Here is a 14,849-nt window from a genome sequence, read left to right as displayed (position 1 = left end):
GTTGCTAGCTTTTTTTCTTCAGTTTTCTTCAATAATGAGCTGCCTACTGTTGCTTGATATCTTTGTGTGTCCACTCATAGCGGTGGATTTCCCACCGGCAGTCATGAGCAGACACACTGAGCTACCCAGCAGCAGCAGTGATCTCGCCCTTGTGACTGCTGGGGGGCAATCAATGTGTGAAATATGCTGCGGATGCGCTGTATGTGATCCTACACTGCGTCCCGTTCATACTGCTTTTCCGCAGTGTTAGAGGTATCTGTAAAAAAAAGTGATGCTGACCTATACTGTAGCAGCTCCATTCATTTCTGAATGAGACTACTACAATATACATCGGCATCCCTTTTTTGACATGACAATGGACACCTATACTGCAGAAATGCAGTATGAATTGGGACTATTCATATAATGATACCCTGAAAGCCAAAGGGGGCTCCTCCTTCTTGGTCCTACCAGGCGGTCAGGCAACCAGATGTGGCCTAAGTAGGGGTACTGCCCAGCACTGGGTGATAACATATGGGGGCATTTCCTCCATTTCAAAAGCGACGTACCAAAATGATGTCCCACAAATAAAGAATTTGTAGAAAAAAAAAAGCTAATTGCAATATTTTTTTCGCTGACTTTGAAATAATTCTAGCAACACAATAAGGGCTCAACATACTCCCTTTTGCCCTAGGTGAATACTTTAGGGGGTGTAGTTTCGAAAATAGGGTCACTTCTGGGGGTGCAGTATTGTTCTGACTGCTAGAATGCTTTGCAAGATGAAGTGCGGCTTATAACTTGTATAATGATATCCTAAAAGCAAAATGGGGCTCCTCTCCTTTTGGGTCCTGCCATGTGGCCATGCAACCAAATATGGCCTAAGCGGGGGTATTACTGAACATGGGACGAACAACCTAATAAAATATGGGGCACATTTTCTACTTTTCAGATGCACAAAAAATATGTCCCACAAATGATGCATTTGTGAGAAAAAAAAAAAAAGGAAAATTTTCATTTTTCCACAGAATTTGTAACCGTTGCAGCCACAAAAAAAGACTCAAAGTACTCACTTTTGGGCTAGGCGAATACTTTAGGGGGTGTAGTTTCCAAAATGGGGCCACTTGTGGGTGTTCTGTATGGTTCTGGAAGCTAAAACCCTTTGCAGGCATGACGTGCGGCCTCTAATCCATTCGGCCTAAAATGATGCCCTGAAAGCCAAATGGCGCTCCTCTCCTTCTGGGTCCTACCACGCGGCCAAGGAATCAAATATGACCTAAGCGGGGGTATTTCCAAACACGGGGCTGAGCAGCTCAATAAAATATAGGGTGCATTTCTTTCAATATCAGAAGCGATGTACAAAAAATATGCCCCACAAATTATGCATTTGTGAAAAAAAGCTAATTTCAAATTTTTAACGCTGACTTTGTAATAATTCTTGCCCAAAAAAAATGTTGGTGTTAAAATACTCACTGTACCCCCTAGCGAATACCTTGAGGGATCTAGTTTGGGGGGGGGGGGAGGGGGGTCCTATGTTCTACCACCTTCAATGTACCTTCAATGTACTTTTCACATTTTCAAAATGTTCAAAATTTCAAGTTAAATTGTTAGGCTTCTAATTCATTTAAAATGTTAACTGAAATACAAAAGAAATACTTTCAAGATAAAGTAAACATCTGAAAGTATAAGTTTCATAAACTATTTGGTCAGAAAGTATCAAAATATGCAACCTATTAGTGTTAAAATAGCAAAAATCTTTATTTTTTTTTTTTCAATTTCTTTCAAAAACTACAAATGATATCTGCTTACTTTTACTATGTACATGAAGGACAACTTGTGACAAAAAAACAATGTCAGAATTATCGTGATTGTCAAAACATTACCAGAGTTATTCTCTAATAAAGTCAGACATCCCCAATTTGAAAAAACAGGCTTGGTCTTTCATGGGCGTACAGGTTTACTTGTATTGGTCCTTAAGGGGTTAAGGAGTCAGGATGCAGGGTGTATGCATTCGTCCTTAAGAGGTTAATCACATACAATTGTTTACCTTTCATCTGCATTTCAGATCATAACTTGAATGCCTACCAAAAATAACAAGCCTCTCAACCCTTAGAAAATAATGGAATTCTTTCCAATGGCAAATGCCTTCGTACCCACTATTCCACTGATGAAGATATTTCTACCCTTCCTCCTTATATTCTAAATAGCCTTCCACCCCTGGTCCTATATCCATATCTCACATACCGATTGCAGATAAATCTATTAAGGGAGATTCCGTTAATTCTAGTAAACGTCAAATACTCTTACAGTTTCCCCTCTCATCGAGGAACCAGCATTTAAAAAAAAAGTTTCTCTAGCATCAGATGGAAATATGCAATTACTTTTACCTTGAACACCACTGATCTGGCAAGTTTTCAAACATTTTCTGCAACAGAAGATTTGCCCACAAACATGTTAATCCATTGCAAAACAACATTTTTACGCAATTGAACTTCCTAGCCATTCACCTAAAATCTGTATATGATCTTGGATCTAGAATATAAGATGACTGACTGTACAATAGCACACAACACTCACGCATATACTAACCTTGAAGAAGAAGTCAAACAGATCAAAGCTAAACTTGCTGATACCTAAGACAGGTCCAGCGGAATAATATTCAAGTCAAAAGAATCCCTGAAGATGTTCTCCATGATCGTCCATGCTACCCCAAATGCCTGTTTAAAGCCTTGATTCCAGATCTTTCTCATTTGGATCTCACCCTGCATAGGGCCTAATGTATCCATAAAGCAAAATCTGTTCCACTCCACGTGCCTAGAGATACCTTAGTACTGGTCAATTTTATCTTACCAAAAACAGTTTGAAGCATGTAAGAGACACTCTCTACAGGAGAGTTTTATCCCTTTTCTTCCATCACTCTATTTCTTCATCTATTAGCTGCGACTTTGTTTGTCAGTTTAACCAAAAGAGGAAACAAATATGTCACTACCTCAATGTGACCAAAAATGTTAAAGCTCTAGGAGACGTGGTGAACACATAGAAAATTGACCAAAAAATTTGAATGGCCCACAAGATATGGGGATGGGGGATAGGGTAACAGGTGAGTAACCTAGCACTAGCTAGCCTACCTAGCCAATGCTTAATCTATAACTAACGATAAGTGTGGACAGGGAGGGATGTGGAAACCACCAAGATATTAATTGTGGAAACCAATGTACAATAACTACTCATGCTCCCTTTTCCAACGCGTTTCACCCACTGGTTGGTATAGGGATCATCAGGGGTAGAGGAGAGTTTATAGTACATTTATGAATACATATACAGACATAAAATTAATTTAAAACAGTGAACACAAACTGGGCCTTGACAGTTAGTACAGTTAGAGACAAACTGTAAAATTAGGAGATTAGAAACAAACTAAAAAGACAGAGGGTAATGTCCGTCACACATTAAGTTAGTGAGTGTTAATCAGAGTTGACGTAGGTTTGTCAAAGAATGGTCGGTTAAGGATGATTAATATCGTCAACAAGGGACTGTCAGGGTCAAACAGATAGTCACGTAAAAGGTCCAAGACAGACAATAGATAGACAATTAACATCTATATGAATAAATCACAGAGATTTTACAACATAATGGGGTTTATTTACTAACGTGATCCCGACTCTCTTTTGTCGGGTTTTGCGCCCAAATTGTGTCGCACGTCAATTTGCGACCAAAAAAACAAAAACCCTCCATTTTACAAGAAAAACCCGAGAAGGGGGCATGGTCATGGGATAAAGTGGGTGCCAAAAGGGGTGCGGCCCCGACAGTTTTTGAAAAATCCCAACATATTTACTAAGGTTTAAGAAAAAGTGGTGTATTTGAGCTGAGAAAAACCCGACAGATCAGAACAGTTGTAAAAAAAAAGCAAAATGTAAGGAAAAGTGGAAAATGTAGGGAAAGCTTAGTAAATACCTTGGGAAAATACCAGTGGGAAATCAAAACCCACAAAGAAACCTACACTCCACTCTTAGTAAATAAACCCCAATGTGCGCGAAGGAAGAGATTCACAATCCTTGTCCTAACTAGAACAACAAACCTGATTGGAAATCTCACCTTACTTCTGATTAAAAAGACCTTTCCCCAAATCGTCATGTAGTTAAGAAACCTTGACTAAGCTGCATATTTATTGCTAGTGGAAAAGGTTTATTCAGCTATTTTGTCTTGAGTTGCTATGAGTATGATATTCTAATATTATGAGCACTTAACTAAAATGTATTAATTGTAACTTTTTAAAGTTGCTTTTATCTTTTTTTTACCATAAACTTTCTTTTACTCCCCTCTTATGTGCTTCTTAGCTTCAAGTAGAATTACCTCTTTAAAGACATTACTAATGTTTTTGTTTAACACAGTAATATGTTTCTTTCTTTTTACTTTTGTACTTCTTCCCAAGGCTTATTGTCTGCATGCACATCTAGAAACCCTGTATTGGGCCTTATCTTTTTTTAGTGATGTCAATTAGTCAATATTTGCACATAATCAATTCTTATACCTCCTGTGGTGCCTCTTTTAAAACTGTTAGGTTCTCTTTTTTACTTTTTATTTTTTGGTCAAATTTCTTATGATAAATTAAGTAAACTAAAATCAAAGATTTTTTTACCTTTTTAACCTTTCCAAAATGAGCTTTATTTTCTGAAACATAGATTTCCCCTAGATTGGTAAAAGGAAAAAATACAATCAGGGAGATTTATCGAAACCTGTCCAGAGGAAAAGTTACTGAATTGCCCATAGCAATCAATCACATCGCTTCTTTAATTTTTTAGAGGCCTTTTAAAAAATGAAAGAATTGATGTGATTGGTTGCTATGGGCAATTCAGCAGCTTTTCCTTGGGACAGGTTTTGATAAATCTCCCCTAGTATCCTTGCCGTTTTTTTTTATCTCAACTGTGCAATCTCCTCTTATAAGCCCTCATTTTTAAATCTTATGAGCAAAATTGTTGTCATAGCAAAATTGGCTCTAACTCGCCACTGGAAATCATCCACCATATCACAACTGGAAGAAGTTATTTCTATAATACAAACTTCCTACACGTATGAAAGGATATTGGCCGACATTAATCATTGTCTTTTAGACAGTTTTTTGTGTCTAGAAAAGGTGCAAAACAGGCGCAAGCAGGATTTATTTGCGCCTTTGTTTGGGCCTTTTGGTTTACACATTTCTGCTGATTTTGAGTTGCAATCCATTGATTTTGGCAATACACATGATGTGGAAGGGTTTTATGAACTGCTCCTTTTTGTTAAAAGGTGCAAAAAAGGCGCAAAGCCACTGAAAAGTCTCTAAAACTACACCACCCCAGACTTAGCTTAGCTTTTTGGTGTATGTGAAGAGTGAAATTTCAGAAAATGTGACCTGCACAAAATGTATCAAATGCTCTGTGACCATTTAACCTGTTAAGGACCCAGGGCGTACCTGTACGCCCTGAGTCCGCTCCCGATCTATAACGCGGGGCCACTGCATGGCCCTGCGTCATAGCGGTTCGGGCCCGGCCTCTAACAATGGCTGGGACCCGTGGCTAATAGCGCGCAGAATTGATCACGCTGCCGCGCGCTATTAACCCTTTAGACGCGGCGTTCAAGTTGAACGCCGCGTCTAAAATGAAAGTGAAACCATGCCGGTTAGCTCAGGGAGCTGTTCGGGATAGCCGCGGTGAAATCGCGGCATCCCGAACAGCTTACAGGACAGCTGGAGGGTCCCTACCTGCCTCCTCGCTGTCCGAACGCCGAATGACTGCTCAGTGCCTGAGATCCAGGCATGAGCAGTCAAGCAGAATCCTCGATCACTGGTTTCTTAGTGTGTGCAATGTTATAGGTCCCTATGGGACCTATAACACTGCAAAAAAAAGTGGGAAAAAAAAGTAAATAAAGATCATTTAACCCCCTCCCCTATTAAAAGTTTGAATTACCCCCTTTTTCCCATAAAAAAAATAAAAATAAACTGTGTAAATAAAAATAAATGTGTGGTATCACCGCGTGCGGAAATGTCTGAATTATAAAAATATATCATTAATTAAACCGCACGGTCAATGGCGTGCGCGCAAAAAAATTCCAAAGTCCAAAATAGTGCATTTTTGGTCACTTTTTTTATCATGATCAATAAGTCCTATCAATGCAAAAATGGTACCGATGGCTGCCCGGGCTTGCTAGGAGTTGTAGTTTTGAAACCTCTGGAGGTCCGCAGGTTGAAGACCACTGAGGGCGGATGATGACAAGAGGATGATGAAGGGGGGTGGGGATGATGACAAGGGGATGATGAAGGGGGTGTGTGGGATGATTACAAGGGGATGATGAAGGGGGTGGGGATGATGACAAGGGGATGATGAAGGGGGGGGTGTGGGATGATGACAAGGGGATGATGAAGGGGGTGTGTGGAATGATGACAAGGGGATGATGACAGGTGATGATGATGAGGATGTTAATGACGGGGGTCTGGATGATGACAGGGGGGGATGATGTATTTCCCACCCTTGGCTTATACACGAGTCAATAACTTTTCCTGGGATTTTGGGTTGAAATTAGGGGCCTCGGCTTATACTCGGGTCGGCTTATACTCGATTATATACGGTATTTTTCTCACTTCCAGATATATGTATACACATATATATTTAATATATTGTGTCATGTGAAATCATATCTCATTTTAGATGTTTTCATTGATGACTTTTTCTTTACTTTTATGTTTTTTTATGTTAAATTCCTCAATAAAAATGAGTAGTCCCCCTCTGTAATAAATTAACAAAACACATTTACTGTACAGTTTATCTTTCCATTGAAGACGTCATGATAAATCAGTTCTATGCTATTTCATACATAAATTAAAAAAAATATATATATATTGTCACTTGCTGCCCTACTTGGCAGACAGGCCATCAGCTGGCCTCCTGCTGCCATGGCAACCATCGGGACCCTGCTATTGCATCACAGGGTCGTCAGTAGGGGACGGGGAGCCCCCTCTCCCTGTCAATCCTACAGATGCTGTGGTCAGTATAGTGGGAAAGGGTTATAGGGTGGTTATTCCAGGAAAAAACTTTTTTTTTATATATCAACTGGCTCCAGAAAGTTAAACAGATTTGTAAATTACTACTATAAAAAATCTTTATCCTTCCAATAATTATCAGCTGCTGAAGTTGAGTAATTCTTTTCTGTCTGGCAACAGTGCTCTCTTTGATGAGGTAGGGAAAATAAAAAGCAGGGGGGGGGGAGTGATGAAGGAGGGGGGAGGTAGGGAAAATAAAAAATATATATAAAAAAGCAGGGGAAAAGGGGGAATGATGAAGCATGGGGTGGGAATGATGAGGCACGGGAAGAATGGCATAGGAGGAACATGATGGGGGGATGATGAGGGGGGGGGGATTATAAGACATGGGGGGTGGCAATGAGAGGGGTAAATGTGGTACAGGGACTGATAAAAGGTAAGGAATGATGTGACACTGGAGGGGATGGGACCAAACTGAGGTGCAGAAGAAATCAAAGTTGGGGGGATGATGTGGCATTCAGTCCAAGTCATTTATATTACATTTATTTATTTTTTACTTACGGTAAATTTCCCTGTTAAAATGGGTGTGTGTGTTATACGCCAGTGTGTGTTATACACCGATTAATACAGTACTAAAAGTCAGTGTTTCCCAACCAGGGTCCTCTCTTCACCATTCAACTAGTAGGACCTTTCCCTTTTCAGCCAATCACTGGCCGCAGTGGTGTCACGTGTCAAGCCAGTGATTGGCTGATGGGGAAAGGTCTTTTTCGGCAGCAAACACACTAGGTTCCTGGAGAAGATTTGAAAAGCGCCCTGGAAATTCAATGTATTGCTGCAGTACAAGAATGAGACAGGGGGGAAGAATGTGACAAGTGTTAGATGTGAAATGGGCGGTGGGCATAAAATGGGTAGGTAGGTGTGAAATGGGGGCGATTGGACATGAAATGGGGGGATTTCACAATTTTTTATCGAAATCGCAATTTTTAGGCCCAAAATCGCAATCACACATTTTCCCCATATCGTGCAGCCCTAGCATAGAGTAAAAGAGGTTTGCTATGGGGATTTGCTTCTACTCTGGACAGTTCCCGAGACACGTGTCATCAGAGAGCACGTAGACAGAAAAGAAAAACTCAACTTCAGTAGCTCATAAGTACTGAAAGGATTAAGATTTTTTAATAGAAGTAATTTACAAATCTGTTTAACTTTCTGGAGCCAGTTGATATATAATTTTATTTTTTTCCTGGATAACCCCTTTAAATTCTAAATATAGTAAAACTATTAACTTCACATTAAAAAGACATGATCAATCATAGATAACATTATTTGTAAAGTTACAAACCTTAAGAAACCCAGGAAGAAAAAAGTAAAATGTTTAACATAGAATATTTTCACTTTTAAGTGTATCTGTTATTTAGACAATGTTTTAATGTCACAGAGACATGACAGATATTTTGATTGGTTTACCGTCTCATTGTACATGACGGCTCTGTTATATTCTATAGAGCTGTCACCCTGCATTTAGATAGATTGAGCGCCAAGCCAAGGATTGCAGCGCGCTTCTGCTGCGCATTTAACCTGGTTATGTTATGCGTTCAGTGAGAGTCCTCAGCTGATCAAAACTTTAGACATGTCACAGAGACATGTCAAAAGTTTGAGTAGTTTTTTGTAATAATAGTAATGCTCTAAACATGGCCTTGGTTTAAATATGTTGGGAAACTATGTATTTGAAAATAGTGCATTGTGTTGTGTCTGAATTCCATGTTTGCTTGAGAAGGACAAACTAATATATTTGATTCTTCTCTATTTATCTAGGAAGAGGCCTCCTGATCTGAAACAATGGAAGATTGTCTTCATACCTCTTCAGAAAACCTCTCCAAGTTAGTAAGTTGGGCCCATAGTCATGGGACCATTTGTAGCCTTATTCCAAACCTAAAGCACTTACTCTCTGAGGGGTCCCATGGCACTCTTACCGCTATGTGGGGATGCAGTGCTGGGCATGCATACCACTGGCCATTGACTACAACGTGTAGGGCAGGCCCTCAGGAGAGAGTATGCTTCCAGGACAATAGAAGCTTCAACTCAGACAGTCCGAGTATAATTGGTGTGCCATCAGAGACTCAAACAAGTCCATTGGAAAGGTACCCTGGGAGACCAGGAAAGTCTAAGCTTGATTGCAATAGAACAAGAGACTCATGTGATTTTTCCTACTGTAGTGAACCATCAGAGCTAGATGAGCCAGTGGAAGAATATGAAGATGAAACCACATTGTTTGATATGGTGTGTGAATCTTCTGCGACTGATGAAGATAGTGATTTTGAGCGCAGAGCTCAGCAGTCTCCTAATGTTTCTCGCAAGAGGCCAAGTGGAGAGCTTAATTCTTCTCTTTCTGGATCTCAGTCACATATTGCTGATGAGGACAGTAGTGATGTAATTGTAAAGAAAATCAAGCAGGAAAATCCTGAAGATTATTACATTGTTGCGAATGCAGAACTTACTGGTGGTATAGATGGGCCCACGCTATCATTAACACAGATGACCAAGCCGAAGAATCAGACTCCTTCCACACCTCCTTTTATGGGACCAACTAAACCACCTAGCATTTTGCCTCCATCTTTGAGCAATGATTTAGACATACAAGCTATTACACCTTCCCCATTGGTTTTACAAAGACCCCCACTCCAGAAACCGGCAAGGCCACCCTTGCCATCACAAAGTAAAGCACCATCAAATACCCCAATTGTGAGTCAACAATTAGGAATCCAGATGCCCGTCAGCACCTCCACAGGAAACCCTAGTCAACCTATCAGCATACCTTTATCAGCACTTCAGTTTCCAGGACAGGAAAAGAAAGAGGTTTTGGAAGAGCTGCTTCCACCTGTACTGAAACCAGCATTGCCCTGTGACTTGGCACTCTCACCATCAGTTAGTGCTGAGCCTGAAGTTAGCTCCAGTCAACAACAGCCAAGTACCATCCCCAATATTAACTGTGAAGGACCTGGACAGTCTATTCCAGGTATGTAAGTGTATGCATGTGTGGCGAATGCATCTGTGCAGTGTGTCATTATAACTAGCCCAGGGGTCTCAAACTCACGGCCCATGGAACAAAATTTTGTGGCCCGCTGCACAGGGCCGGATGGAGCTCCAGCTATGGAGCATGGAGGCCCGTATAGATGGCCTGCTGCATAGGCTATCAGGCGCTTGCACTGTGTCTGCTGTTGCGACCGTGGTCACAGAACACTGACCGCGGTCGCGAGTGGTGTTAATAGAGCTTATAGTGGTGTGACCGCTGCCGCACATGGGACATAGAGCTTGTATGCTTGCACATCGGAGGGCGGAGTCTAGCTGCGCCGCGCTAAGAACGGGCTAACGTCCGGAAGGAAGACAGTGTTAGCAGCAGTAGAGCCACAGGAGCCTGCTCAGTACCTTACATAGTGGTTGTTTAAGGGTGGATGGGGCATGGGGAACAGTAATATAGAGAAAGTGAGGGAGTGCAGGAATAAGGATCAGTGAAAGGGTGTGAGGGCAGTGCAAGATTGAGGAATTGTAATGGAGGGGAAGGGAGGATGCAGGCATGAGGAACAGTATTGGATAGGAAGAGGGGGTGCAGGCATGAGGGACAGTATTAGATAGGAAGAGGGGGTGCAGGCATGAGGAACAGTATTGGATAGGAAGAGGGGGTGCAGGCATGAGGGACAGTATTGGATAGGAAGAGGGGGTGCAGGCATGAGGGACAGTATTAGATAGGAAGAGGGGGTGCAGGCATGAGGAACAGTATTGGATAGGAAGAGGGGGTTCAGGCATGAGGAACAGTATTGCATAGGAAGAAGGGTTGCAGGCATGAGGAAAAGTATTGGATAGTAAGAGGAGGTGCAGGCATGAGGAAGCGTATTGGATAGTAAGAAGAGATGCAGGCATGAGGAACAGTATTGGATAGTAAGAGGAGGTGCAGGCATGAGGAACAGTATTGGATAGTAAGAGGAGGTGCAGGCATGAGGAACAGTATTGTATAGTAAGAGGAGATGCAGGCATGAGGAACAGTATTGGATAGTAAGAGGAGGTGCAGGCATGAGGAACAGTATTGGATAGGAAGAGGAGGTGCAGGCATGAGGAACAGTATTGGATAGTAAGAGGAGGTGCAGGCATGAAGAACAGTATTGGATAGTAAGAGGAGGTGCAGGCATGAGTAACAGTATTGTATAGTAAGAGGAGATGCAGGCATGAGGAACAGTATTGGATAGTAAGAGGAGGTGCAGGCATGAGGAACAGTATTGGATAGTAAGAGGAGGTGCAGGCATGAGGAACAGTATTGGATAGTAAGAGGAGGTGCAGGCATGAAGAACAGTATTGGATAGTAAGAGGAGGTGCAGGCATGAGGAACAGTATTGGATAGGAAGAGGAGGTGCAGGCATGAGGAACAGTATTGGATAGTAAGAGGAGGTGCAGGCATGAGGAACAGTATTGGATAGGAAGAGGAGGTGCAGGCATGAAGAACAGTATTGGATAGGAAGAGGAGGTGCAGGCATGAGGAACAGTATTGGATAGGAAGAGGAGGTGCAGGCATGAAGAACAGTATTGGATAGTAAGAGGAGGTGCAGGCATGAGGAACAGTATTCGATAGTAAGAGGAGGTGCAGGCATGAAGAACAGGATTGGATAGGAAGAGGAGGTGCAGGCATGAGGAACAGTATTCGATAGTAAGAGGAGGTGCAGGCATGAAGAACAGGATTGGATAGGAAGAGGGGGTCCAGGCATGAGGAACAGTATTGGATAGTAAGAGGAGGTGCAGGCATGAGGAACAGTATTGGATAGGAAGAGGAGGTGCAGGCATGAGGAACAGTATTGGATAGTAAGAGGAGGTGCAGGCATGAAGAACAGTATTGGATAGTAAGAGGAGGTGCAGGCATGAGTAACAGTATTGTATAGTAAGAGGAGATGCAGGCATGAGGAACAGTATTGGATAGTAAGAGGAGGTGCAGGCATGAGGAACAGTATTGGATAGTAAGAGGAGGTGCAGGCATGAGGAACAGTATTGGATAGTAAGAGGAGGTGCAGGCATGAAGAACAGTATTGGATAGTAAGAGGAGGTGCAGGCATGAGGAACAGTATTGGATAGGAAGAGGAGGTGCAGGCATGAGGAACAGTATTGGATAGTAAGAGGAGGTGCAGGCATGAGGAACAGTATTGGATAGGAAGAGGAGGTGCAGGCATGAAGAACAGTATTGGATAGGAAGAGGAGGTGCAGGCATGAGGAACAGTATTGGATAGGAAGAGGAGGTGCAGGCATGAAGAACAGTATTGGATAGTAAGAGGAGGTGCAGGCATGAGGAACAGTATTCGATAGTAAGAGGAGGTGCAGGCATGAAGAACAGGATTGGATAGGAAGAGGAGGTGCAGGCATGAGGAACAGTATTCGATAGTAAGAGGAGGTGCAGGCATGAAGAACAGGATTGGATAGGAAGAGGGGGTCCAGGCATGAGGAACCGTATTGGATAGGAAGAGGAGGTGCAGGCATTAGAAGAGGAGGCCCATGATGGGGGCATTATATGTGACCCAGCCTCACCCAGTCGCTACCTCCAGTGGCCCCCAGATAATTTGAGTTTGAGACCCCTGTTCTAGCCAATTCCCTTACTCTTATGAAAACCTAAAGGTGTGTATACACGTTAGATAAATATTAGCTGTACAGTTCAGCATCTCCTTTTATGCATGTCCCAGGAAAAAGAAGGATTTTGCTTATTGGATCTCCATGTACCCAATCTTTTGGAAGCACTACCACTAGTGGAGTTTGGTGGAATAGCTGCCTAACAATTTTCGCATATATATGGGTATCTTAAAAATCTCTACAGAGGTCAGGGAGTGAAATGATAGAGAGTAAACTAACCAGGGGAACGCAGTAGCTTTCTGTTTTGCTGATACCTAGAGAGAAAAAAAAATGGATATCAGAGAAAAGCTCTGTTCTTTATTAAAGTTATACTTTACAATGTGCTTTTTAAAAAAAAAAAAAATGAAACTACAGTGGTACCTGTGCAGTCAGTGTATACAGTTGGTTTTAAAGAGGTTTTCACAGTTAATGTTCAGCCTCTGTTCCAGCCATGATTCCCTAGTGATCAGGCAGTTCTATTCCAATAGGTTAGGTGATAAATATCAATTGTGGGAAGAACCCTTTAATATTGCAAATATAACTAATATTTTTATCTTAAATTTATTTGGGAATATCAGTAGGATATGGTATAACATGGTTGGTGGGTGCCCAGCCTCCGGGACCTCCACTGTTCAGGGGCATAAAGAAATCGAGGTACCTGTATGGTGACCATCCTGCCCATCCTCAAATGAAGCTCTGTTACTGTCCCTTGCACAGTGGATGGTCAGAAGTGTTGCTATTCCATTATTCTAAACATTGTATGAATCATGACCTCTATCAATCAGTGATGCCATGACATATTCTAGCCATATGTAATAGTAACCTTGTATTTATGTAAATGTTATCAGAGAAGCAGTGATAGGTGATTTCTTTGCCAACTGTGACCTGTGTCTTGTGTAGAACTGTGACCTACATTTTCATCATGGTGATCTCATGGGTGCTACAGCCCCCAGCTCTGTGTAGGGCAGGGAGCCCTTTGTAATTTTGATCGCCAGGCTTGGCATCATGATTGCCATGGCAGGTGACACCATGATGACAACCCTGGATCTAGCCAAGCTCCCCAGGGCTGTCTAATGTATACTTGTTTTATTCCCTAATATGTGCCTATACTTAGCCTGTAAACAGCCTTCATATATTGCCATTCAGAAATATACTAGCATTTAGTTAGTGTTTAAACCAAAAAAAGTTACGTGGAGTCCCTAATAGACAAAAAAAAAGTTTTTGTATAAATAAAATATTTTATTTAATAAAATACATATGACATGAAATAACCAACATTGTATTTCCGAACAATGATGCAGAATATCCAGTGGAATTGCAGTGAAGTAAGCTGCATTAGGAGTGGTTACTGAAGAGATAGATAACAGCAGGCTGCTCACTCTTAATCCTGGTATGGAAAAGCCCCTTTGATATTGACCCTGCGGGGGAGCTGCCTGGGTAATGAGTCCATAGCACCTGTGGTGTTCATACGGTGGCAGAATTATTAGCCCTGGTATTTCCTGTCTACAGTTGGGACCTGTGGTCCAGCACTGACGGTCATGTTGTGAAGTGGGGGATGAGAGGCTGGACAGCTTATAGTGTACAGTACATGTCATTGGGGTAGATTTACCAATAATATTGTAGAAACAAGCTCTGTGTAAATTTATCTCAGTGATATATATCTCACAGCTCGTGATAAAAGTCACTTTGGCAGGTCTGAAGTCACCACCATTGGTTAACATTATGAATAAGTGTTTCAGTTTTCGATTTGTACAAATTACCGTATTTATCGGCATATAACACGCACTGGCGTATAACACGCACCCCCATTTTAACAGGGAAATTTAAGTAAAAAAAATAAAATGTAAAATAAATGACTTGGACTAAATGCCACATCCTCCCCCCCCCCCCAACTTCGTTTTCTTCTGCACCTCAGTTTGGTCCTGTCCCCTCCAGTGCCACATCGTTCTTATCGCCACCCCCCATGTCTCATCATCCCCCCCATTTCTCATCATTTCCCCCTGTCATAGACCACCATTAGCCATACAGACATTAAGCATTTAGTGCCTCCCCCCCACCATCATTTCCCCCTGTCTCATCATCCCCCCACCCTGTCTCATCATCCCCCCATCATGTTCCTCCTATGCCAGTGGTCTTCAACATGCGGACCTCCAGATGTTGCAAAGCTATTCTGGGAATTGTAGTTTTGCAACATCTGGAGGTCCGCAGGTTGAAGACCACTGTA

General features: G+C 41.9%; 1 protein-coding gene across 5 annotated transcripts in view; it reads left to right on the top strand.

Annotated features, from left to right (window-relative positions):
• The window catches only part of KIAA1958 (KIAA1958 ortholog), a 108,627-nt gene that overhangs the window by 24,580 nt on the left and 69,198 nt on the right, over window positions 1-14,849 (top strand). For 3 of the 5 annotated variants that reach the window (XM_056518451.1, XM_056518456.1, XM_056518435.1), the window contains exon 2: window positions 8,801-10,001. In XM_056518451.1, the coding sequence (XP_056374426.1) occupies window positions 8,825-10,001 (1,177 nt within the window). In that variant the 5' untranslated portion in view covers window positions 8,801-8,824. Of the gene's footprint in view, window positions 1-6,885; window positions 6,993-7,770; window positions 7,897-8,800; window positions 10,002-14,849 lie in introns of those variants that run through there. The other 2 variants (XM_056518445.1, XM_056518439.1) reach the window with 2 other exon arrangements.

This window comes from Hyla sarda, chromosome 1, assembly GCF_029499605.1.
Source record: "Hyla sarda isolate aHylSar1 chromosome 1, aHylSar1.hap1, whole genome shotgun sequence".
Taxonomy (NCBI): domain Eukaryota; kingdom Metazoa; phylum Chordata; class Amphibia; order Anura; family Hylidae; genus Hyla; species Hyla sarda.
This window is presented reverse-complemented; position numbering and strand designations above follow the sequence as displayed.